The sequence below is a fragment of the Symsagittifera roscoffensis genome, chromosome 1 (genome assembly GCF_963678635.1).
Source record: "Symsagittifera roscoffensis chromosome 1, txSymRosc1.1, whole genome shotgun sequence".
NCBI classification, from domain to species: domain Eukaryota; kingdom Metazoa; phylum Xenacoelomorpha; order Acoela; family Convolutidae; genus Symsagittifera; species Symsagittifera roscoffensis.
In genome coordinates this window covers 37,640,318-37,667,981 of record NC_087062.1, presented here as the reverse complement: position 1 = coordinate 37,667,981, position 27,664 = coordinate 37,640,318, and the positions used below count along the sequence as shown (strand labels likewise).

At 33.8% G+C, this 27,664-nt stretch overlaps 2 protein-coding genes across 5 annotated transcripts in view; one reads left to right on the top strand and one right to left on the bottom strand.

Moving 5' to 3' along the window:
• The window catches only part of LOC134843959 (syntaxin-binding protein 1-like), a 274,291-nt gene that overhangs the window by 193,992 nt on the left and 52,635 nt on the right, over positions 1–27,664 (bottom strand). The window lies entirely within an intron of this gene.
• LOC134856711 (four and a half LIM domains protein 1-like) overlaps positions 4,896–27,664 on the top strand; it is a gene marked incomplete in the record, with an annotated part of 29,650 nt that continues 6,881 nt past the window's right edge. Inside the window, 3 exon segments of the mRNA XM_063872981.1 lie at positions 4,896–5,024; positions 8,318–8,389; positions 8,516–8,702. Coding sequence (XP_063729051.1) covers positions 4,977–5,024; positions 8,318–8,389; positions 8,516–8,702 — 307 coding nt within the window.

The window sequence follows — 27,664 nt, the reverse complement described above, 5'->3', positions numbered from 1 at the left end:
CAAGCAAAATGCGGCGAAATGGTAATAAGCTTTGTTTGTTCGGTTTGTGCCGTCAGGGGATATCATTCGTATTTTGAGAATATAAAATATATTTGAGTTTTCTGATTGCTTTCTTCGATTGCCTGTCAACCTCAGGTTGGCTAACAACTTGTGAAGGTATTTGTAAAGTAATTACAGATGTAGGTTAGTTAAGTTTTAATTATCAAAATATCTGGACGGTTTAGTTTATTTACAAAACCGAAATCACAGAATTTTTTCGAGTTAATTGTAAATGAGTTTGGGGCTAATGATGAGAAAGAAGCTAAAAAAGCTATTGTAAATCTTTAGTTGATAGTTGATGATTCCGATTGAATGTTAATAGAGAAGGATTTTTTCCTACACCTAGAAGGTTCCGCGGCCCAGGTGGTCTGCTAGTTGAAATAGATAAACTTCGGGCCGATTTTTTCGAGGTTGATTTTGTCTGCGCCAGGAATAAAACTGGTTTTGTTTGCGGGTAAAATTGCTTTGTAAGGGAAAGTGCGAGCGTATTTCGACATTCAGTCAATAGAATCGGAGGAGATGCTCAGTTCCGTCCCGAGTTTTTGAACGAGTTAGGCGGTGTGTCGAGTGCCTATAAGGTTTTGCGATTTTTAGATGCGTTACCCAAGCCATCGAAAAGAAGCAGAAATTATCAAGAATTTTCTCAGAGCAGTAAATTGCAGGGCCCGTCACGGCATTGGACGTTACAATTTTGAGAGAGCTTGAAATGCGAGGTTCCCGACGAGTTGACTGCGAAGGGTTTTGATGAAACCCTGCAAAAGTCAAAAGTCCTCAGAAGAGCGAAAAGCTATGCTAGAAGCGAAAAGGCCATGAATGAGAACCGGGAAATACATGGACCGGAGGGGAGAGGAAACAGAAGTCTGGCGAATGAATCTACTCCGGTAGAACAAGGCCAAGATTTTGTCACTTCCACCGGGACACTGGACCGAGAGGAGATGTCGGAACTGTCCGACATCTCTACGGGCTTGGTGGACGCAGGCTCAATTGAAAGTGGAAGAGGACGTTTATGTTTCCAAGATGTCCTTAGGAGAGGAGGGAAACTTTATCTGATTTTTCGGCGTGGAACTGCTCTAGGGCGTTCATAAAAATTGCTTACTTGTCCCCGCTTTTTCTTAGTTCTAGTGAGACAAAGACCTCCTGAATGTTTCGTGGATGGCCTTCGTTTTTTCACCCCTTCGGCAACGAGAGTATTGTTCCAGCCTGCGATTTGCGGACATCCTGTGTTGGATTTTTTTTTTAAATAGTGTTCCTGCACAAGTTTTTGGCTGGGAGGCTTGTGGTTTGAAAGTTGGTAGTATGGGAAAGGAAAATCGTTACGCGCCGAGGAAGATTCGTTTTAGTATCCGCTGTGAAAGAGCCCTAGAAACTTTTTGTAGAAAATGATTACGGCTTTGCAAAACCGTGGGCTGAGAGACATGAGCAAGAGACAGGATCATCGCTGGATGTGGGTCATAAGGGCGTTGGCTGTGCACGACTCTCCTGTAAGTTTCAAGCATCCACTTCATGCTGCCACTGTTATAACAAATCGTCATTTGCGTGCCTGCAGGGTGAATCGTTGGATCGCGCTGGCCGAAGCTGAGTATTTGCAATTGCTGAGCTTCCTACTCCCAAAAATTGATAAGGCAGGTCAGCTTTAAAGTTTCAGTGTCTCTTAAGCTGGACGCATCTCAGCAGTTTACTCAAATTTTTTTAAATCATTTTTTTTCCTTCATAAAGGGAGTGTCAAGAGATTGTAAAAAAACCAGCGTTTTTGACAATTCACGAGGGTAGTTGGGTTTTTTATTATAAATCGAGAGTTCATTCAAGGCAGCCTGTGCTGTGGGCAAGCCGCGTTGAATCTTTTGTCGTGCTGGTACAAAAGTGAGTTTTCGCTCAATTGTGAATGAGGTTTAAACTTTTCCGTATTTTTGATTTGTGTGAAGTGACATGAAACCAAATTCTACAGAAATGTCTGGAGAAAAACTTGTTTCGTGGAGAGAAACTTAAAAACCTTATCAGGGAAAACCTTGAAAAATGCATCTTTCCGTGAATAGCTGGTTTCAAATATGCTAATTGTGTCTGTTGCACCAAATTGTGTGGTTAAATGATGTTTTTTTCTTGAACCTTCGAATAGGTTGTGGGCATAAAAATTTCTTTTCGAATTTTGGACTTGAAAACTGTTTTTCTCGAGTTTTGCTTGAGTATCGCCCAAAAAATTTCGAACAATACAAAATTTGGCATTTGGCAATTTTCGGAATTTTTGTTGAAATCTTTCCTTCCAGGCGTTGAACTTACTACAGTAGTTCTGCATGTGATGCCAAGGTAATCTTAAGAATCTAAAAGAAATCGTGAAAAAACTTTTTTCTTAGAAGTGAAGAATAGAGCTAGAAACAGCTTTGAAATGAAAAGCAAAAAAAAAGTACAATATCTGGGATCACTTTAAGTAATTCCTGTTTTAAGGAGAATGTAACTAGCCAATTTTAAAAAAGAAAAAATCTGACAAAATTAGGGTTCTAGAGGCCGTTTTATTTTCATCTTTTTGCGTGAAGCTCATTCCCTGAGGTGAAGGGGCGTAACTGAAGTTTAATCAAAGGATGGAAAAAGTAGCTTGATAAAACTGGCCACAAGTGGGTTGCCGAAATTTCTCAGTGCTGATTCGGATCAACATTTCCTGACAAGAAAAACGTTTTTTTTTTCAAGTGACTATTAGCTTTTTGTGAAATGAATGAGAATTAGAGAGTCAGTAAGAGCTAGGTGTAAGAAAAGAGGGTTGATTTGCTACATGAAGATGAGGCCAGAAAAATTTTGATTTTTCAACACAGAGTATTGAAACGGTTGATTGGTTGAATCATTGGTTGACTGATTGATTGATTAAATTGTTGAATGAAGAGATAGATAAAACGGGTGTTATTCAGGTACCTAGCTGTTGAAAAAATCGAGCTCGCCATCGAGGCTTCCATCGGTCTCGTTAGAAATGAAGTAATATTTTTGTCTGTAGTTCGGGCAATGCATTGGGGGAAAATAGTTGTCGCTCAAGAAATGCAAGTCGCACTGTTATTGCTCCAAAAGGTAGAAATGAATAATTGGGGAAAGTGGCCAGTTTGACGTTAAAACTAATGTGGACGTGAAAAAATTTTAACAGAATTGTGTGGTTGCGGGAACTATTCGTCGTCGTCTTCAAACGGTAATACTTCGTCCATTGTGTTCCTTGCCCTAGTAATTTCTGATTTGACAAAAAAAGGTGACGTCGGGGTCTTCAGATTTTCAAGAACCTTGTCATGGTTATCGCAAATGAAGTGTATGAGGACAGGTTGGGGTTTGTCACCGTTCAGAAATCCAACAAACAGAATAATGATCAGTTCGTCACTGAAGATTTACTCATCAAAAACGCCATCGACGATTTGTACATCGTTGTAAGCAGTAAACGTTTTTGTGAAGTGTTAAAACGGTCTAGTAGTAGCCGTCCTAAAAAACGAGTTATATAATTCAGAGTAAAATTGGTATTCACAAATTTCAGAAGATTAAAACTGTTGGTTAATTTACAATAGAGTGGAGTGAAAAAACTTCGAAGGTTTGTTGTACTCGCCATAAAAAAATAATGTCGCTCTGGAGAAAAAATTCGTTAGAAGAGCAAAAGCTGTTCCTCACCCATATGTATGCAGGGAAGGCGGGTTTGAAAAAGTTTTATTCGGAGCCAGTCCATAGTGAAAACTAAGTAAAAGTTTGGCACTATGGTAAGTATCGTAAACAACCTCAACTTTTAAGGAAGGCTTAGTTAGTGATGAGACCCATTGTGATATAAATGAAAACCTTTCGAGTGGACGTGGGTTAACGAAATCTACCTAACGAATATGGTTGCGGGTACAGGGATGTTCGTGCATTTTGTGACTTGGTAAAAACTGATGTATTTTTACAACTGTACCAAATATCTGACTTAATTGAAAGATTTTTCAATGAGAAAAGTATGGTTAATCAGAAACAGCTAACTGGTATATATTTGTTAGCTCGGTAATATAGTTGTGACCTTTTTTAACCAAACAGGGCTGTTATTTATGAAAAAAATTTGAAAAAGACCATAACAAAAGAACTTTAGTTTCATGATAGTCGTGAAAGTCTTTGAAAACATTCAGATTGAAAATGCTGGAAGTAAGGGAAAGTTTGATTTCTATGGAAATTAAAGCGACCGTAATGGGCTTGTTTACATTTTAAACGCAGAGCAATAATTGTAGGAACTGTTTTTCAAATTGGCTTTTTTCAATATTTTCGTCGACATTTTTTATAAGTTTCAGAGAGATCTTGCAAGCTTTTCAAAAACAAATAAAATATTGTAGTTTTTAGGCTAAATTTAAATTTTAATCGTTCAATAGCAGTTGCAATAAAACCCGAAGTTATCATGGTATTCTTGAAGCGCGCCAGAAAATTCGTTTTTTTTTTTGTCAAAACCTTCCAAAAAACTCCTAGAAAAGCACTTATGCCGATTTTTTTTAAATGTTTGCATGCAGCGCATAATTTTTTAATGCAAAACAGGGTTTGTTTTTAGCATTTTGAGCGGGATGCGGAATGACACTTTTTGAAAAAAAAAAACCGAATGAAAATGACATTTTTGAGTATTTTTTGAAAGTTTTGTCCAAAAACTTTTTTGGCGAGCTTTGAGAATAGCATGGCCATATCAAGTAACTTGTGCGACCGTTCTTAAGCAACTGAAATGTTAATTAAACCAGAAAAAAAATCGATGTTTTAGGTATAATTCTTGCGTAATATTGCGACCTAATTACTTCATTTTTTGAAACCAAATGCATTAGCTACATTTGTTATTTAGAAATTTCTCAACGCAACTCTTTAAAGTATTTCTAAACTACACAATTTACAATGTTGAGTTCGAATAAACAACATCAGCAAATAAAAGATGCGTATTTAGTTTCTTTGACTATACTTTCTTGCTCTGTCATCCTTTCGTAATGACTTCAAAATTATCATTCAGCGTCTCCTCTTTTCCTATTGTACAAGTAAGTTTTTCACCTGGTCGCGATCTTTCACTTAAACTAAGACCGGAGCGACCAAATCTTGGCAGTTTACGACCGGTGCGACCAAAAAATTTACGCCAGAAACACCTCGTATATCAGACACACGTTGTACTCAGCTAAGTAAAACTACACAAGTTTTACAAAATAGGCTTTTTAGCCAAGTTTTAGGCTTTTTAGCCTAAACCAGAAAAAAAACCGTCTCATTGAGTTCGATGTTGTTTATTCGAACTCGATGAGAATTATATTCAAAATATTAGGATATGCCATCACCTTGAATCGATATACTACAAAAATGCTCAAACCTAGTCACGACACTGAGTTGCTTGAAATTATTTATAAACACTAACAAAATCAGCCAAAAAAGAAAGAATTGATTTGAACATATAATGTTTGAAACACTATGAATTCTGCTACTCGAAAATGAGTGCAACAAATGTGGAACAATTGTAAAAAAAATTGGTTTCACCAAAACGCCCGACAGGTAAACCTACAGAAGTTTGGACGAAATCAGAAAAATCGAAATTAAAAATTGTTTAATTTCCTGAATTACTAACTCCATTAACTCAGTACCACTACACCCTACACCAGTTGAATTCGAGTTCAAGATTGAGCCACGCATATGCAATTCCTGTGTACGTTTTCAGCATCGCAGATATTTTTATTTTGCATAAATTAGTCCCGGATGATGGCCAAACTAACCTTGTACAAACTATCAGAAAATTATTAAATTGATTGCGAGAAAAAAAACATTCTTTTGGATTGGAGCTTAATGATTTGATATCTTTATTGTAGTAGAAAAAACAAATTGGTCTGAACAAACCATCACAAGCATAAATGTTCCGTCGTCTACTAAGTAAGTGAGACGAAAAAAGATGTCCCGCTAATTATAACTTTTGTTCGTTTTTTTTCACCACGATTTTGAAAAAAATTGGGTTTCAGACTAGATATCAAGTTTGCATCGGAATAAAATTGTTGAATTTACAGAAACTGATTGAATATTGATCGCATGATGGGCGCGAATCCTCACTTTTAGTGTTTTATTTTTATCGTGTTTTTTTTTTGTGAATTTCTTTGTTATAATTAGCTAAAACGCTGAATAGGCATGCAGTGAACGCTTGCTCCACTCCAATTCGACTAGATGACAGTTGCAATGTGTACGCAAATTATGTTTTGTTGATTCCGCTTAAAATGCACACTGGATAATTTAGGTTTTTTGAACGGAAGCGTAGCGATAAGTATGTGATCCTATTAGCATTAGCTAATTGCTTTAATTAGGCGTTCGTTTATTTGTTTACTCAAAAAAATTAACTCAAAAAAAACTGGAGTTTTTGAGTTTTTTTATTTACCATTGCGAAAAAACCAATTAACACCAGAAAACTTAATTGCAACATTTTTTTTACTGCACTGAAGTTTTTAGAGGCTGCTGAGTCAATTTAACTTCAACCAAAAACTTCCCAACTTTTGAAAACAACCTCAATACTCCAAAATTTTGATTGCCTTCATTGTATTTAAAAAATCACATGCATAAAAAATAAACTTAATACACTGATAATAGTTATGAAAATGATTTGCCAGTTTCGTTTTTACTTAGCAAATTTCATTTTTCAAATGATAGCTCAGTTTCTGCTATCGCGCGTAGCATATTCAAAACAAAACAAAAATACAATGCAACTGACAATTGTATAATCTTTTCTCATCGTGTGTGCATAAACCAAGGCTAGGAAAAAATATGTTTTTGAAAAAAAAATCAGTTTTAAAACTTTTTTGAAAAAAAAAATGTTTAATTTCACAAAAACAAAAAAGAAACACAACAAAATGATGAAAAACACGGTTAAAAAAATTGTATATTTGAAAAAATCCTTTAATTTTACAAAAGCAAAAAGAAACACAACAATAAGACAGAAACAACGATTAGGAAATTTTTTTTATATATTTGAAAAAAGCAATTTTGGAAGTTTTTGAAAAACAAAATTGTTTAATTTCACAAAAGCAAATGAGAAACACAACAACCAGCATTGAAGGACTTTTAAATATCATTTAACGAGCAACCACTAAACTGAAAAATGGGTAGAGAAGAAGTTGAGTGGAAAGCAAAAAAAATATGCCTTCAAAAATAGGCAAGAAAAAAACTGTGGTCTTCAAAAATTTTGAGCAAATGAGTTTAAAATTTGAAATTACTCTTGAGTTTTTTTTCTAATTAATATCAAGTTTTGCGTTTCAACGACCCAAAATAATTTGACTAAGTCTAAAAATTTCAGCCTGAAACACAAATAATTTGATTATGTCAATAAATTTTAGCCCGAAACCATTTTAATGAAAAAAAAATTAGAACTTAATCAAAAATTGATTTGGTGAAGTGACAAATCTACAGGAAGACTGTCAATTATAATTAAAATTGATAAATTGGAAAAAAAATCTCAATGCCAAATGTGAAGGAGCCTTAGAGAACCTTAAAGTTCTTAAGGTTCAATGATAAAGCAAGCTCAATTACTTATAGATTTGTAAGAAAAGTTGTTAACGGGAAAAAAAGTCTAGCTCCCAAATACAAGACACTTTCTCTTGCAAGTTTAATAATACCTGAATAAAAATCGATTAATTTTTTTAATGAGCTCCTAAATTTATGGAGGTTGAAATCGAAAGCACGTCAGCCATTTTTAATATTGGAAAATAATTTAATACAGTGTTTTTTTATAACATTTTTCAGGCTTGAGATCCTTCCGTCAGTAAATTTGATTCTTAAGATCTTTTGAGAAACCATTTTTACTGAAGTTTTTTCATAAACTCATTTCCACAAGCTTTTTCATAACAAACCTGTCTCATGAAAAAACAGATTATAAAGCACTGTTTCCACGATGCCATGACCTACTCCAGATCAAAAGCATATATTTTTGTAAAGCAAAAGATATTTGAATTTCCTGTGTCGAAAAATATGCTCATTTTCTTTAAAAAAATCATTCAATCAAAAAAACATTTTCTGAAAATGCTATAAATCATTAAGCAGTCAGTATTTCCTAATAAATATTAAGTTGAGCACCATTTAACCAAAAGAGTAATAATTAAAAATCTGGCGAAACAATACAAAGAAACCAGTTACAAGTAGATTGGCTTGGCTCAGCGCCATTGCCATGCCATATTCGGTGGAAAAATTAGATCTAGTACTTCTATAACTTCCTGTAAGAAAAAATGTTTGCCAGATAATGTTGTTTTGTCCAATTATAACACGTTGCTTGTCGCTTGTGTAATTCACATTCACCGAGTTTTAAAAAATTTTTCAGTCGGCGGGCAGAACAGATCAAGAGTATGCATGGGACCTCTGCATCCGATGTGAGCAACCTATCAAAGAACAGGTAAAAGAAGCAAATATACACTATACATCTCATCATAAATGTCACATATAGCGCAAAACGCTAACCTTATGTTTCAATTAAAAGGAAATTTCATCTCGTATACTTTAGTTTTTGAAAATTTTTCAGGAAGTCACACTCTATGGAGTAAAATATCACAGCGAATGCGTTCGATGTTCTTCCTGTGACATTCAAATAAATAACGACTCGATCTTCACGAGAGATGCAAAACTATTTTGCTCAAAATGCATACATGTTGCCGGAAATACCGAAAAGACGAAAAGCTGTGGACATTGCAAAGAAGAAATCACAACAGGTAGAGGTGATTTTCTTTTTTTGAAAAATCTGAAAATCTAAAAGAAGTTTCAAAACTTTTTCCACTTGCCGTCATTTCAAATCCAATAAGATATCGAAATTGAGTTAGGACCGAAGTGTAACTCATAGAGTAATTTCGGATAGGGTACACCGTCTGCTCGTCACGCTATCTTATTTTCGGCCGGATAGATTCGTGCAACTTCTTAGTCTAATACCGATCCTAATCTTACTCTTATACTATCTAGTCTCAGGTTGTTTAACTAGTCTCTGCTAGGCTCAATAGATCTAGGGTATACTGGTTTATTGCGGTTGCTGAAGTGCTCGGGAGAGTCCAACTAATTTCTAAGTTAAATTCAAATCTCTCTGGTGCTGAAATTACAAGTAACTTCAGCACTTACAAATAAGTGGGTTGTTAGTTAGATGGATCATGATTGGTTAATATTAAATACTTTACATTGGTAAAACATTTAATTTATCCAATCATAAAATATAGTTTAGATCAGGTTCCACCCATCCGGGTTTTACAGAGTTTTTTAGAACAGTTCTTCTGTAATTCAAGGGTGGATGATGGACGTTGGTATTTGGCGAACATCATAATTTTCTTCCGCTTCTTCTTGTGACAACGACTGAGTCTTTGCAACAAAATCAATTCTGATTTCAGAATGGTTGGCTATGTCAGGTTTTTCTGTTCTTCGGGGAGAACTTCTTTTGTGTCTGATCTAGCTTGGGAATGGCGTGGAGATTGTGCGTGGAGGGGATGCCTGGTTTCTCGGATCTGTACGTATACTTGAACATCGAGGTGGTCATTGGTCTAGTTCAATGAAGTCCTTTTCTGCGAAGTCAAGTCGTACTCTAAATCCTTTGAGTTGTGATTGTGAGCGGCATATCGATTGTAGTTGGTTATTCTCTCTCGAGTGTAGTGAGGTCGTCTTGTCTTTTGATGTTCGTCCTTGGTGTTGTATTCTGATCTATATATTGCATCATGTGATTTTACATTTTATAAAACTTTTATTAGTTTAATATTTTTTAATCATGATTTTAGTTAGTTGTTTTCACAAAAGCTTTTTGTTTTAGTTCGGTTATTTTGAAGAGTTACTCACCCTTGAGTAGCTCTTATTAAAAATAAAGGTGTGGTCACAAAGCGTGGATGTAGCGCGGTGGGTTAGGCCGGCTATAGAGCATGCTCAGGACGTCCTTTCCTGGTGGGTTAGGCCAGGAGTGGGAGTATGATTTCATGCGGTGTTTGTGAGGGGTCCTGTTATGTGACAACGTTTTATGTTGGGTTTGTTGTGGTTTTACTTATGTCTTGTTGGTTATGTCCTTTTTTCAAAAATCAAATTGTTTGTGGTATGGGTTTGTCTTTCGACTTTTTTGTGTTTTATTATTTCTTTCTAAGACTTTATAATAGTCTTCAAAAGAATAAATTATCCAGTTTTAAACTGGGTTAATCCGGTTTGGGTACCGTTGGTTTCCTTTTCTTAGTCATGCTGTTATTCTATGATTTGTGGTATTTAGTAAGCTGCGTTGGTTAGTTTTGTTTAGTATATGATTCCTTTCCAATCGGGTTAAAGGAAAGTTTGAAACTTGTTATCGTGTGTTAGAGTTATTGAGTGTGAAAACTTGAAACTGAAATTCATTATTTTAAACAATTCTTCGTGGGCGAGCTGTGCGAGTGTGGATAGAATTTCTGTGCAAATGAATGAAAATATCAAAAGGTTAGTACTGCATTTGCATTTATTTAATTTACTACATAGAATTTAGAAATTTACTGCTAGTCATGGGGGAATATTAAGATACAAATTTTCATCATAATTAGATTTACTGCTTGTGGGGGAAAATTTTAGAAATGAATTTACTGCATTGGTATTAAATTTATAAATTTATAAGTGTAAGAGATTAATAGAATTTTTGAAATCTGTTTGATGAAATTTGCGATTTTTATTTGTCTTTTGTGGTTTTTGTAGGTGATCGTCGGATGAAGGCTAAAAATCTAAAGAAAACATGAATAAAGTATGGTGAGTTTTTTAATATTTTAATTAGTTAGTAATATTCATTTAATTCATACTTACCTGTTAGTCGTCGGGGAAAAAACCGTGGGGGAAGATGTCGTGAATTAGTTCTGAAGTTGTTAGTAGTTTAGCTAAGATGCGGATGATATTTTTAGTTTGAAGCAGTGGCCAAAGCAATTGAAGTGCCTCGATAGTGGTTAGTTCTTCAGTGCCTACTGCAAACTCATAAGGTGTGTTTTGGATTAAGTTATATAATTTGTGGTTAAATTTCGTGTTGTGGATGAATTCTAAAATTGGGATTTCTATAGGCTGTACAAACTCGTGCGAGATAAGGAAGGGTCGGGATTCTTCGGCGTTGAAGGTCTTGGTGATGGGGCAGAAAATGTACATTTGGGTTATGGGGTCATAATTACGAAGAATACCATGGAGGTTAGTGTCTTTAATACAATATGTGAAATTTAGGAAATACGGTGAAGTGTATTTTGAATTGATGAATTGAAAACGATGGTGTGGTTGTCTAGAGGGTGTGTGGAGGTCAAAGTGATTTTGGATGAAACGATAGTAACTGTATGTATGTGTTTGTTTAGTGCGCAACATAATATCATGTGAGCAGTGCAAATCTCTTTCGTGTGGTGCAAGGAAATGAAAGGTTAGTGAAAAGATTTGGAAGCGTTCTTTAAAACTTTCGTATGCTTGTGTGTTTGTTAGTGCTTCTGAAATAATGTGATCAAACTTTCGGTCGAAGATGTTTAGTGTAAATACATATGGTGTCTTGATGAAAAATTTCTCGGTGATTTGTGGATTAGCGAAGCGATCGTCGTCTAAGAATTGATCTTGGTTAGCTCTAATGATGTTGTGATCGTAGTATTCTAGTGTATATTCATTAGCTCTAGGTGCAGTGTGTATTTTTAGTGATTTTTTATATCCAACGTAAGTAAACTGTCTAGCGGTTAGTGGTGTAGTTAGTCGATATAGCATGTCTTTGTTTCGTTCTATATCGATGGAAGTGTTGGATAAAGGTAAGCAAAGAGGGTTAGTGAAATGATAGTATGAGGTCCAAGAGAGAGTGGGCATTAAAACGTATTCATCTACAAAGTTGCGTGTTTCGTTAGCGTCGTGAGGGGTGTTTAAGGTGTATTGTGGAAACGAGGGTAAAGTGATAGCTAAAAATTCTTTAGTGTTAGTATGCTGGGGGTGGTTGATGTATTCACGGGCTGTTCCTGGTTTTGCTGGGAAAGGATGGTTGGGGAATTTTCTTTTAAAAGTGCGGTAAGCTCTATTAGTGTTGAGTGAAGATATAGTGGATGTGGATGATGGTGTTAATGATTCAGTATAATTTGAAGAGGGTGTAGGGGGATTGGATGAATTTGTAGTGGAGGAGATTTGGTTTATGGTCGGGGTGTTAAGGTGGTAGGGTTGTTGTTGGAGGGTAATAAAATTATCTAATTCTGAGGAGATTCGGGGGGTGTCTGGAGAATGAGATGATCGGTCAGAATGGTATGAGGAATAGGTTGGGGTAACTTGGGAAGCATAAGAGGGTGTGGGGGTGATTGGGTCAGGGTTATTGGATAATATGGGTTGAAAAGGGGGTTGAGAAAAATTAGAAGGGTTATGAAAATTATTGGATGGGGATGGTTCTGAGTCGGCAAATTCATCGGGGGTTTCAATATTCGGGTTATTTAGCTGTGAGATGGAATATAAAACTGAGATGTGTGAATTAGTGTCGGAATTCATGCCTGATGTTACATTGCTAGATGGAAAATCGGGTGGTGGGAAAGCAAAAAGTGGTATTATTGGGAATGTAGAGGTAAGATTGGTTGGGTGGGAATTTGATCGGTGTAGTGATCCAAGTTGGCGGCTCATCGTGGGCTAAAAAAATGATTATTTTGAGACTGAAAAGCGGTGGTATGGGGTTGTTCAATAATTTGTTCATAAGTATTATCATCTTGTGGCTGGTGTGTCATTTAATGTTGAATGGGACTTTGTGATGTGGTGAGTCGAAAATTTGGGTTATGTGTGATGGCTAAATTTCGAAAAGTTCGTGGGACTAGGGATAGTGGATGGTTATTTGGTAGGGGTGGTAATTGTGGTGCCGTTGGCGTTATGTCTACATTGTTATGTTCTTCGTCGTATGTATTTTGTCGTGTTGTTATTTTTGTGTTATATTCTTTTATTTGTGCGTCTAAAAGAATTTTGTTTATAGATGTAGAAAAGATTCCAAAAAATCCTGCAAAGAGTATGCGTGCTACGCTTGCTTGTCTGTTTACTTGTGTGTGTATAGCACATGTGTTGTAGATTCCTTTTAAGAGTGAGAAAAGAAATCCAATAAAGTTAAACATTGCGTATAAAATAGTCAATTTTTCTAAGATGTAGTAGGGCCATCCTAGAAAATCAAGGATTTCATTTTTGAGTGTAACAAAGCTAAAAATGTTAATTGGTGATATATCTTGGGGACGGTATTTTTCGCCGTTTAGATATATATAATCTTTAATGTCTTTAAAATATCCGCTATAGTCTTGCGTGTAGATATCGGCAAATCCTGCGGTTTCTGCAAGTTTGCGTAAATTTTGGTCTATTGATTGTCTTTGTATAGTGTCCATTTGTGTTAATAATTCTTGGAATTGTTGTGTTCTAATGTGATGTTGAATATCTGATTTTGAATAGATTCCTATTGATTGTAAATCTATATTTGGGTTTCGAGCGATAGCGCGAATGCTTTCTGGTGAAAATTTTTTGAGTGATTGCATTAATGTGGGATATGGAGTGAGAAGATAATATTTATTTTCATCAGGGTTTAGTTGTACTACATTGTGGCTGTTTTCTGATCCACATGGGACTGCGGTATCCCAGAAATAGGTTCTTCGTGAAAGTGTATCCACGAAATGTACTTTATTCTTATAAAAGATAGGGATTCTTTTATAACATCGTTTATCTTCAAAAACGTATAGTGGTGATACTTTTTTAGTACATGTATAAAACCATAAGATGTTTCCTTCGTAGTCTAAAAAATTTGATCTATTTCCTGATAATAAGTATCCTGCGTAGGGTATTTTTAATACTGCTAGTGCAAGTGATTGTAATATTTGTGTTCGTTCTAATTCGCATAGTTGGTGTAGTGTTTCTAATTCGGAGAGTGACATTTCTTGAAAAATGCGGCTAATTGTATAGTCTAGTTTCATATCCAAATGAATATCATAGTGGATATTACCGAAATATGTAGTATTCATTAGTGATAATTCTTGTAAGCGTGTGCTTCTGGTGTCATAAGGTTTTAGATGTCCACCAGGTTGTCCGTTGCTTTTTTCAAAATTAACTGGTATATAGGATGTTCCTTCGTTTAGAGGATGACCTGTGGCATATGGGTCGATTTTTACTTTTCCAGTGGTCATGTCGAATCCTTTTTCGTATTCAACTAATATTTCAGAGTATTGTGTTCTATGAAGTGGATTCCTGTATTTACATGCAAGTTCTGTTTCTTGATATATTTGAAATCGTGTCAATTTATTTTCTATATTATCTATGTTTCTAAAATCGGAACTTAGTTTGCGTGATGGATGGACTTGTTCATAAGGAATTGATTGTATGAAATATTTTTCGTGAAATTTTATCATACGAGCGTGTATTTTTGCTACTTGAAATGTTGTACATGTATCTTCGGGGAACCAAACAATTGTTGCTTGTGTTCTTGTTGTAGGGTCGCAATATCCTTGATCATTTTTACAAGGTAGTCGGATTCCTTGATAGATCATTGTATTATCAGATAAATCTCGTGTGAGTTGTATTTTTTCGAGTTGTATTTTCCAATCGAAAAACATTATTTCTTGGTATCCTTTATTTTTCGTGTCTGCTTTGCAGTTTGATGGGTTATTTATACCAATGTGTGGTATCCAATGTTTATCATGTAGGTCATAGGTTAATCGTCCGTGTGCGCCGTTATACGGGTATTTTTCGTCTAATTTTATATGTCCTTGGTGTCTTTCAAGTTGTGATTGGTGTACAGAGTCTGAAAAAACTTGAAAATTAACTAATTTTCTTTGGGAATTTTTATTTTGTGTGATGTTTAGTCTAAGTAATTCATTTTTACAATCGTCGGGATTGAGATGTAAAAGACGTTCTATATTACTTTGATAGAATGATTCATGGTCAAGTCGGTTTTTGTTGCCGTTGGAGACTTGTGAACAATGTACTTTCTTTTCGGAAAATGTCGCTGTGAATTTATAACCTGTAACTGTTGTTGCTCGGGCTTTTGAATAGAGTGTTGCTATTATATCTGTGGTTTCTATAGCTTGTGGTTCTGTTTCACATTGTGATACTTGATTTATTGCATATTTGTGTAGTGTTTTTTGTTCATTTTCTTCACAATCGTAATGTGTTACTAATAAATCTTGTGGTCCTGTACGAGGGGAAGGGTTTATGTTTTGATTTGAGGTTACTAGAAAAGGGAGTTGAAGAAAAATTAATAATTTTAGAATATACATGTGTATGATAATCCTGAGTATGGGTTATAAAATGTAATGTAACCAATTGTGTTTTTGGTGTATCTGTCGTATTTATATATTACTTCAGTAGTTATAAACGGTGGTGGTAGTGATTGAGCTGTTATGTTAGGTGGATTTAATGGGTAGGGATGTTGTGTAATATTGTTTAATTTAACTGTGATTTCAAACTTTAATTGTAAACTGTTTTGTTGGAGTATTTGAATATTGTGATCACGGATATCGTTGTGTATATCTTGGCGATATTGTAATCTATTAAGTGCCCAGTTATGAAGGCGGTTACTTTCTTGATGCTGTCCAAATAATGGTGGAGGTGCTGTGAATGTATTCCAATCTAATCTTAAAGGAATATTTATTGATGATTGTTCTCGATATCTGGCGTCGAGATTATTTGGAAAATTTAAGTTAAAGGGTGATGGTGAAAACTGGCTTATTGATGGTGTTGATGGTAGTGATAATGTTTCTGGAAGTGATGAGGATGTTGTTGTATCCGTAGAAATATCTATGGGGTCATTGACTAAATTTGGTTCACCTTGTGTAAAGGAATGTGTAGTCCAATATGGCAGTCGTGATGTTAGGTTTGGGGGGTTAAAAGGATTTTCACGTATTTGTTCAGATGTTGGTGTTGAACCTAAGTAATCTGATGGTAAGCTTGAGGTGCTACGTTGTGAAAAAAGTGTAGGAGTTTCTGGTGTGATACCAGTGGTGTTTTCTGGAGTGGTTTGTGATGGGGATTGAGGTATATCAAAATGAACTCGGGGAGTTTGAAAATTTCTATTTCGTCGAGGATGTATAATTTGTCTATTGATTTCTGTTGTGTTTTGGTTTTGACTAAGGTTTCGTATTCTACTTAGTTCTTGTGGTAGTGTTGGGTAAAGATTATATGTTGGTTCACTTAGAGATGCTTGTCGTTGAACTGGTTCTAGTGGTTCAGATAAACGAGCGTGTCGTTCTTCAAAAGTGTATGGATTGTCTTGAAAAGAAATTCGTGTAGATGTTTGAGGATTTTGAGTAGTTGAAGGTGGTGTTGGATTATCTTGGGATGATGTCGGTGAAGACTGATTTTGTGACTGTTGGGTAGCAATTTTTGATGGATTTTTGAATTGTTACTTTAGTGAGAAATTTTGTGTTTATTATAATATTCTTCCAAAAAAAGAATTAGAAGGACTGTTGCTAGGGCAAATGTGAGGATTGCTTTCTTTATACATTTACAGATGGTCAAAATGAGGGATGATAAGAATGCTATGAAAATTACAAATAATAAAAAAATATCGGTTCTACTGAAAATTGTTCGTATCATTTAGACAAGTTGTTAAAATCGTACCTGTGGATATATTCAAGGGTTTTGGAAAGTTGGAGGAATAGTTCGAGTATTGTATAGAAAATTAAAAAAATGTTACAAAAAATGATTAGGATTATTAGAAAAGATTCAAGTATATCAAAAAGAAATATTATAAAGGCTTCAAGTATTGAAAAAAAATGTTTAAAATTTATAAGTATTTGAGCAACTGTTTGAGAGAAGAGCATTTAAGAAATGATCTCTTGGTTGAATATTTTTTGCTGTTTGAGGCGATTTTCTAGTGTGGTCGAATTATTTATTAGTTTTTTGACAAGTGGGTTGAGTTTTGTAAAAAATTGTTGGGGGCAATTTTCATGGTGACTGGGAGGTCGTCTTTTTCTTTATTTTTGTTTGTCAAACGATCCGGGGTATGGTGAGATTTTTATACTTTAGGCTAATTAAAATCTTCATTTTGTTACTTTAGGCTAAGTTATCAAATTTGTTTTGGGGGTATTCGTGGTCTGAGTTGGGGAAATATTGTTGATCTTTGGGTTATTAGATAAGGGAGGGGTACGGTATTATGGTGATATTTATTTTAGCTGTCAAGTTGGAGTGGTTTGCTTATTTTTGACCTGGAGGTTGTAAAGTTATAGTTAGAGATGTGCCTGGAGTTCTAGATTATTCGTCTAATTGATCTTAGTTTGAGTTAGAGAAAGTGGCGGATTGGATGAATCCTATTGGTCTATTTTGAACTAGAATTATTGCGTACTTGTGAGCATGTTATTTTGAAAAATTGAAATGAAAAATGTTACGGGGGTTTCAAGATTGTGAAGTATAAAATCTTAAAATTACTTTTTAAATTCTACTTTCTTTAATATTTTAGATTGGGGGATGAACATTTTGTAGTTTTTACGTGGTTGATTTCGGAGTCTTGTTGTTTTTCTATGTTCTGATTTGTCTATTTCTTCTTGGGGTATTATTTGTTCGGTCATTTTTCTATTTTTTCTTTGTTTTGGAGATTCTTTATGGTTTTGTGTATTGTTTTTGGTGGCGGTTGGTTTTGTGTTTTGATTTTCGGTGGGATTATCATTTTGTTCTGTGTTTTTCAGATGTGGTTCATTTTGAATGATTTTTAATCCTGTGAAAGAATATAATTGAGTTAATTCGCGGAGTGCGTATTCTTTTGGGTAATAAGGTAATAGGTTGTTTCGGTGCTGAACGATTTCTTTTTTGTTTGAGTCGGTAATTTTATATGTGACATCAGTGGGTTTTGCAATTATTTGGTAGGGTCCTTTTCGGAGGGGTTGTAATTTTTTAGAAATTTCTTTTTGAGTATTAAAATTAGGTATTAAAACAAATGTTCCAATTTTTAAATCGGAGGCTGGTGTAAAACGTGAATTGATTTGTTCATTTATGTTTTGTCTTTGTAATAACTTTTTCGTTATTTTTTGGTAAATTTCATTGTGTTTCTTATCTCTATTTAAAATCCATTCGGTGTGTGTACCGGAGGCTAGTTTAAGAATTTGTGGGTGATGAAAATGATCTTCATCGTGCGTATGTATTGGGAGGTTATAACAAATTGAGTCTTTATTTGGTTGACAATAACCTTGTGCGTTTTTATGGGAATTTGCTGTAAACATTATTGGTTTGCGTGGCTTTTGGTTGAAAACCATTTCATATGGTGACATTCCTAAAGTTGTCGTTATTTGTGAATTATATGCTAAGGGAAATAATTTTACATCTGCTGACCATTCGGTATATTTTGTATCATTTCCGTTGATGATACATCTAAGATATTCTTGTAGTGAACGGTTCATACCTTCGACTAAGCCGTTTGTCCAAGGTGCATGAGATGTACGTGGTTTGTGTTTTATGTTGTATAAATGACATAGTGTTATTATTTCATTATTTATGAATTCTGTACCATTGTCTGTGACTAAAATTTCTGGTAGTCCAAATTTTGCTATCCAGTGTTCATAGAGTGTTGTGTATGCGTAATAAGCATTACAATGTGGTACTGGGTTAAGTGCTACATAGTGTGTGAATGCGTCAACAATTACCATAATGTAGGAGTTTCCTTCTGATGAGGGTGAAATTGGTCCTTTAGTATCAAATGAGATACGGTGATTAAAGTACAGACTTTGTCCTTTAAAATCTTGTTTTTGTGCTATTTGTTTTTGATTTGGGTAAGGTTTATTTAGTTGACATACTATACAATCATTGCATAGTACTTTTATCCAAATTGGTGCATTTGGGAAATAAAAGTTTTGTATAAAATTTGAATATGTTTTTTCTGATCCAGAGTGTCCTTTAATATTTTGTGTATGTGAAATATTAAAAGCTATAAGAATCATACTTAAAGGGAGACATGGAACTGTAGATTCATTTAATTTGTATTCTAGAAGGTCTGTGTTTTCGTTAATTGTTGTATTATTGAATTTTCGAAAATATCGGAGGAGTGTTTTATTTCCTAAAATGGTTGAATCTGCTTTGATAGGTTTAGTTTTATATTTGTGCCATGATTTCAGTTGTCGAATTACTGGGTCAAGGTTTTGATATTGTTTCAGTGTTGAAATTGTAATTGTTTCTGTTGGGGGGAGAAAAATGTTTTCGATTTCTAATGTAGATAAGGGTATTGTATCAAGTGGGTCGTGAAGGTCAAAAACTTGATTTATTGTGTATTTTGAATCATTTGTTTGTGGTCCTGATAAATTTATTTTATCAGTTAAATCTTCTTTTTCAATTAGTGGAAAATGGTCTTTCTTAGGCAGGTGTTGTTTTGTTCGTTTTTGTTGAGTGTTATTTTTTATCCATTGAGAATATGGGATTGGTTTGAAAGTTGATGTTCCAAGTAAATCAACTTCATAATGATTATTTTGACAATCTAAATAAAGTGGAAAATGTTGTAAATTATTTATTTGTGATTGTTCAATATCCGTTTTAACTGCATATTTGCATTCCAATCGGGGTGATGTTTCGTTTTCTGCAAGGTAGAATTTTATGTTTTTGGGTATTTCAACTGTTGTTTTTCGTGTAAGTAATTCAGGTGGTGTATTTCGACTTAAGGTGTCTGGTAATGCAAGATTTTTTCCTGCAGTCCAAACTATATGTAAGTTTGGAAATTTCATTAGAATTAATTGAAATCTGTAAACTCGGTGGTTTGGGTTAGATTTTTGTGTAAAGAGAAAGATGATTGGTTTATGGTCTGTGAATAGAACTGTTGGATGTTTTGATCCAAGTATCAGAAATTCATATTCTGTCAGCGTATATATTATGGCTGTACATTCTCTCATTAGAGTTGAGAGTCGTAGCTCTGCTTGAGTGAATAATCGAGAATTTGCTGATATGAGGTTCATTTTATTTGTACCATTATGTGATTGTAATAGTGCTGCACCGATGCCAAAGTTCGAAGCATCGCACATTGCATAAAATGGTTGATCAGGATCTGGAATTGTGTTTGAAATTTGTTCAGTTAAAAGTTTCTTTATTTCATCGAATCGTGTTTGATGTTCTGTATTCCATTCAAAATTATTTTGTTGTCTAAGGATGTTGTAAAATGGTCGTAGATATAATTGCATTTTATAAACATATTTACTTAAAAAGTTTAACATTCCAAGGAATTCTTGGATTTTCTTTTTATTTGTTGGTGGTTGAAGTTTTTGAATAGCGTCAATGCGTGATTTCAGTGGAGTGATTGTTTTTCTTTCGATGTTATGTCCTAAGAATTTAACTCTTGTCAAAAAGAAGTGTGATTTATCGGGGGCGGCCTTCAGATTTTCGTTCTGAAGTATTTGGTGATATTTTTCTAAAACATTGAACATTTCGTCTTTTGTTTGTGATTGCATAAAAACATCGTCTAAATAGGTGATTGCGTTTTTCTTGAGTATCAGTGGTCTAAAAATTTTGCTCATAAAAGCTGAAAATGCTGCTGGTCCTATGGATATTCCATAGAATAAGCGGTTGAATTCATATTGTTGGTTTCCGATAACAAATTGTGTTAAACGTCGTGATTGTTCATCTAGTGGCATTTGATTGTATGCACTATTCATATCGGCGGTTGTAAAGTATTTGCCGTTTATTTTTGTTAAAATAACTTGTATTGGTTCAATGGGCCAATTACATTTTGATTCGTCTATAAGTGAATTGAGGTATCTAGCATCGAGAACGATTTTTAATGATTCTCCTTTGGCTAGAATGATAACGGGGTTGATGAATGTGTTGCCTTTTGGTTGTTCTTCTTTATTAACTGGTGATATAATATTGTACTGTTCTAAAATATCGAGTAATCTGTTTACTTTATCATGTAAGTGAATTGGTACTTTACTTGCTCTCTGTTTTTTGAAAACTGCGTCTGGTTTTAATGGGAGATGTAGTGATGAACTGATTTTGCCAACATCGAATTTGGATGTTGCATAGACTGATGAATATTTTATTAGCTGTTTGGCTAATTTTTCAAATTCGTCTTGTGTTATTTGTGAATGTTGGAAATTAAACATTGTTAAAAATTTCTGTTGGTCCTCTGTGTAGTTACTTATATTGAATGTAGGTTTGAAATATGGAGTTTTTGTGAAATAATCCGTATTTCTGTTTTCGTTACTTATTATATTATTTATAGATAATTCTTCATTAAGAATTGTAGATTGGCAAATATCTAGTAATTGGAGTATATTATTTACGCGATAGGCTTTTTCGTGTATTGGTGATATTGTAGCGTTGGTTTCACAATATCCTAAAAGTCCTAAAGGTAATGTTACTTGGTAAGGTGTGTTGTTATAAACATGTAAGGAAATAATATCTGAATTCGAATTTTTCAAATATTTTATTGAAGAGATTGTGATTTTGAAAAATTTATGAATAGGTTTGAATTCAAAATCTGACATATAAAATTTTTGTTTGTTTTGTTCTTTATCATATTGGTGAACTTGTTTGATTGAAAAATTATAGATGTTTCCTGATAGTGGTTTCAAGTGTTTTCTTTGTTGGTTAAATATCGGATAGAATTTTGAAAAGAATGGTGGTTGTTTATTTAATCTTTGAAAAAATGTTAAGGATGTTTCTTTTGTTTTTGTATATTTATCTTTGATTAATATTTTACTATTTAGGATGTTAATTGTTGGTATATACTTCGAAATAAATGGTATTCCAATGATATTATATTTAATATCAGTGATATGGAATATTTGTTTAAATGGCTTATTTAAAATTTTGCTTTGCTCCATTGTTCTGGTAGGGAGGAGAAATAATTGGATTTTTCCGTAGTTTATCAGTGTTGATCCTTGTGCTGTTGCTAGTTTGCTGGAGGTTTCAAGAGGTGTTAGCTTTGGATGTAAAGTTTTTATTTCATTCCATGTGGGGATGTTTATTATGTTTGATTCTGCTCCTGAATCAATTAAAAATTCTATTTCAAGGTCTGGTGGTTGAAATTCTTTATTTCTTGGGCTTTCTAAGAGAAATGGTATTGTCCAAATTTTTTCTTTGGGTTGTTCTTTTTGTATATTTTGATAAATGTGGTTTGTATTCAAGCATTTTGTTTTGGTATTTTTATTGGTTTGATTTGTAGTGTTAATCTCATTTGTTTCTTGTGTCGTTGGTGTGGAATTTATGGGTGTAGTGTAATAATTTTGAAGAAATTCTGATTGATTTTCATATATATGTGATGAAAAGGGTTGTTCATATATGACAGATTCATAGTCATTTTCGACTTTTATCATATTGATAGAAAGAGTGTTTTCAGTATCACTTTCTGAATCTGATGATGTACAGTTTATTTGATTGAGTTGTAACGTATCAGTTACTGTGTCATCAATACCTGGGGGGTCTGATGTTGTTTCTGGGTTAGCTTGTACTTGATTGATTTGTCTTTGATGTTTAGGTGTACTGCTTCTATGACGATTATTAGAGTTATTATAGTGATTATTATTCCGGTGTGGTGATTGGGAATAATTTCTATAACGATTATTATAACTTGGGTGTCGATTTTGTGAATTATTTCGCGATCTGTTTTGATAATTGCTGTTTGGTCTGTTATGGTTCGATCTATTATATGAGTTATTCCTTGATCGATTGTTCGGGTAATTCTGGTTTCGGTTGTTTGAATAACTTCTATTTCGATTATAGGAGTAGTTTCTATTCCTATTGTATGATGAATTTCGTGATTGGTTGTTTGGATAGTAGTTATTTCTTGATTGGGAATTAGATCTAGAAACAAATCGTTGTGTATTTGAATTTGATCTGGAGTAGTTATTTCTACTATTTGGTCTATTGTAGTGATTTTGTGATGAATTTTGTGTATTTCTTCGTTCTGGTGATCTTCCTCTATAACTTGAGTTATATGGTGATTGATTTCTTGTAAAACTTGTATTGTTCGGAAGTGGTTTTCCTGAACTGTTGTTGCTGTATACATTTTTGTTTGGTAGATTTTGATCTTTTTTCATGTATTGATAGAATGATTTATTTGGTTCTTTGTATTTTTGAGGTTTATTTTGACTATCTTGCTGTTTTTGTCTACATTCGGAAATACTATGTCCGTATCGTCGGCAATAATTACACCATTTTTTGAAAGATGGTTTGCCTTTAAAGTTTGGGTTCTTTTCGTAGATATTGAGTATTTCAGTGATTTTTTCAACGAGGTCTGTCTCTGATTCCTGTATATTATTAATATTAGTGGGAGTCGTTTCAATTTTGTTAACGTATTGTAATTTCAGATTTTCCGTTTCTTCTAGTTTCATCGTGATTTCTGCTTGTTCTAATTTGTCTACTAGTTTTCGAAAATCTAAATCGGGTTCTCGAATTGAAGAAGGATGGGATGCTCTCTTTTTTATTGCTATTTTCCTTAATTGTGGTGTTAAGGTCATCATTAAGATTTCTGTCATCTTTGTGTTTTTATAGTCATGTGTATTTAGTGAGTATGCTTTTCGAACTAGTGTTTCGATTCGTACTGCTATTTGCTTGATGGTTTCGTTTGGTAATCTGCGAATTTCATTACATAAAACTCTTTGTTGTTGTTTGTTTCTTTCGGAGTCAAACATTTTTGAAAATTCTTGTGTAAATCTTTTCCAATTTGATTTTATTTCTTGAGGTAGTACTGAAAACCATTTTTGGGCTGCGCCATCTAAGGTTGTTTGTATCAACGCTGTGCGTCGATGTATCCAGTTTTGATGTAGTGGCGTATTAATTGGTTCAGGTCCAATGTTTAAAATCAGGTTTGCTGTTACTGCATTTAAATAATCTTCTACAGAATATTCAGGGTCTGTTCCTGTGAAAACCATTAAAGGTTTGTTTGATGTTATTGATGATCCACCCATAAGGTATGGATTCATTGTCATTTGTAATGATTCTGCTGCATTTGGCATTTGAGAAAAATTTGAAAGTTGGTTTCTTGTTATTTCATGTTGTTGGAGATAATATGGGAGTGGTATTTCATTTTGCATTTGTGATGCTTGATACGAGTGTGCAGTCATTGGATTTTGTTGTTGAATTGGTTGAAAAGATTGTGTATTAATTAGATTTTGTTGTTGAATTGGTTGTTGATGTTGTGCATCTATTGGTTGTGGAGAAAAATTTCTATGATTTGTACGTGTTCTCTGTATTCCTTGTCTACGATATTCTTGAGTATTTTGTGCAAATATATCTGGTTGTAAGAAATCATCATCTGAGGATAAATAATCCATTTGATAAGATGTCTGTTTTTTATTTTTATTTTGTTGAAAAAATGGGTAATTTTCACTGCGATCCTGTGGAGGATTTGGTTGAAAATTTTTGGAATTATATTGGGCCGTTGGGTTATTCCATTTTCGAGGTTTTGTATATTGATTAAAATTTCTTTGTGGTTGATTATTTGTTTTTGATGGATGTGTATAATTATAATTATGGTCTGCAAAGTTGTTTCTAGTGAATGTTTTGCGTGTCTTTGATGGTATTGTCATGGGTCTGTATGTTTGGTAATCCATATGTGAATATTTAGGGGCAACCGAAGGTTTAACGGTTGATTGTAAGGTTACCTGTGTTTGTGAAGGATTTGTATTTCTTGGTGTTGTTAAATTTGGGCGTATTGGTGAAATACTTTGTTGTGTAGTTGTTGTGTGTACAATTTCTTCATTTATGAAGTGTGATGGTGTCTGGATATCTTGTTGAGTAAGATTCCTAGTTCCATTGAGGTTTTCATTGTGTATGACTGTAGAGTTTAAACTATTATTTTGTGTATCGGGTAAAAATGTATTATAGTTTAATGGTGTTGCATCAATTGTTAATGGTATTACTCTTACATAATCTCTTATGTAAGATATTGTACCTATTGCTTGACTTGAGATTGATTGTGGAAAGCTTATAAATGCGGGATGAGACCATTCGGGGTCCCAAACATAATCTGATTGTTCTGTGATAGCGGTATCATCGTTCGAATTTTGGGGTCTAAAATTTTTTCTTGCTTGTGCAATTAAATCAATATTGTGTGTGAAATAATCTATTATGAACCATGCCAAAATTTTTTGTAAATCGTGTTTGGTATGTTGTGAAACGTCGTCTTTCGTGAAATTTTCTTTAATGATGTTTAAATAACTAGAGAGTAGTGTGATTTCATGTCGTACTCTTAAATGTTTAGATGTTTCTGTTGGTGAGACATTTGTTATTGGGATTTCGTTTTCTAATATTGAAATATAACTATATATTATTGCGAAAACTTCATTGGTGAATATGGAGTTTGCTCTTTGTGAGTTATGATATTGGATGCTTTTTATATATTCTGAAAAAACTTTTGAAAATTCTAAATCAAGATCGTCTGTTTGAATAGTATATGTTCTATTATTATGGTTTGGGGAAGTGAATTCTATAGAGTAGATTCCATACTGTTGTGTTATGTTGCATATATCTTTTAGATAGTGATCTATGATTTGTCTTTTGATTTTTACATCGGGGAACTCTGTTTTACATGGACTAATTCCGGGTTCAAATAAATTTACGAGTAAATTTTGACAAAATATGTGTTGTCCTCTATCGGTATCTGCATCTATTATAAAAGGAAAGATTTCATCATCATCTGGAGTTTCTTCACCTGCAGTGTGCGTTGAGCTCATTTTTTCGTTCGATGACTGTTAATATGTAATTATTAATGTGTCGAATTGGTTGATTCCAATTGTATAAATGTACTGGTTTGTGTTTGTACTGCTTTTTTATTCTTCTTTTTCCTCTTTGTGATGAATTTGAAGTTGTTTCTGAGTCAGAGAAATATAATTGATCGTGTATTGGGCAATTTTTATCTATTGATTCTTTTAGTTTGTAAAGTTCGTCTAAACTGTTGGTTTCTGATTCTGAAAATGCGTTTCGATTTTTTGAAAATCTTTTTCGTGTTATTTGTCTTTGTTTAGTTATTATTTTTCTCTTTAGTGTTTGTCGTTTTGTTCGAATGTATCCAACTGTTTGTGTATGAGGTGTGATTACAAGGTCGTATTTTTTGTTTTCTATTTCACAATTGTGTAAAACGATTGTTTGTTTATTTCCTAGGTTTTTAAATGACATAAGGTTTAGAATGACGGATGCAAAGGGTTGTTAAATGATTTCTATTTTCCTAAACTGTTAGTTCTTACGATTTTTTTGGTTAGCTTAACCTGGGTCTATTTGTTCAGGGTTGGAGAGAAAAGTATATCGATTCCGAAGAATGATTTTTACTTTCTCGTGACTAGTATAAGCTAAGGTGTTAACTTACTTAATCTTACTTAGGGGTAGTGATTGTGTTCAAGGGTTGGAGAATAGTAAATCGATCCACAAGGTTCAGGTATAATTAGAACGCGAGTAGTTCGTTAGATACTATTTTAAACTTACTAAGTCTAAGATTTATCCTGGGTCTGGTAAGAGGGGGGGTCAAGTGAAGGATGAATAACCGAAGTTCTTCACTGTTTATTCTAATTTGAATGATTAGTTTTGTTTAAAAAGTTCTATTAGTCTTGGGTCTTTAGAAAGGGTTGGGTAGTGAATCGACGTTTGAGGTCGTTAGACACTAATTAAGTGGGTGGGGGAGAACAAAGTTGTTCTGTTTGATCCAAGGATAAGCCTTGATGATCAAATTTAAATTTTAATTAAGTAGAAAATGATTTAAGATCCAAGGATAAGCCTTGATGATCTGGTTTTAAATTAAGTGACTTTAAGTTTTTATAAAGTTTTAAATGTGTGTAAAGGAAAGATTTAGTGTTTTGATGATATTAGTGAGTTGATGATTGCTGTTATGTTTTAGGTGATGAAGCTGGAACAACAAGATGATTTATGATTACTAACCATTTATTGTCATGCTACTAATTTTTATTTTTATTTTCCAATAAATATTTTTCAAACATGTTTTGTATAATACTGCAGAGTTTTAGGAAAACGATCTTAGATCTTTTTATCAATCGTTATTGTATAATATTAATTTTGTTTAGCGCCTGTAATGATTTTGAAGAGTAACTTCAAGGTTTTATGTTTGCAAATGGAAATCTAAATTCATTGCAAGTAGTATTCGAAATATAAAAGTTTGTTCTGGCTTTTGCCGAACTATCATATAACTATACGGCAAGTTTCTACTTTGTCGTATGTCGTCTTTGGTTCGAGGTCTTCTTCCAATTCCGGGTAGTTCTGTTATGGTTCGGAATATTGGCTCTGATCTATTGAGTCGGAGAGACATTTCAATTAAATTATTGTCGTATAACTTTTTTGTAAATGTTTTTGTCTAATTTCTAATCTATTTTTGGTTAATTCTAATCTAGTAAGGTCTTGTTCGAGACTTATGGTCGCACCAGATGAGTTAGGACCGAAGTGTAACTCATAGAGTAATTTCGGATAGGGTACACCGTCTGCTCGTCACGCTATCTTATTTTCGGCCGGATAGATTCGTGCAACTTCTTAGTCTAATACCGATCCTAATCTTACTCTTATACTATCTAGTCTCAGGTTGTTTAACTAGTCTCTGCTAGGCTCAATAGATCTAGGGTATACTGGTTTATTGCGGTTGCTGAAGTGCTCGGGAGAGTCCAACTAATTTCTAAGTTAAATTCAAATCTCTCTGGTGCTGAAATTACAAGTAACTTCAGCACTTACAAATAAGTGGGTTGTTAGTTAGATGGATCATGATTGGTTAATATTAAATACTTTACATTGGTAAAACATTTAATTTATCCAATCATAAAATATAGTTTAGATCAGGTTCCAAAAT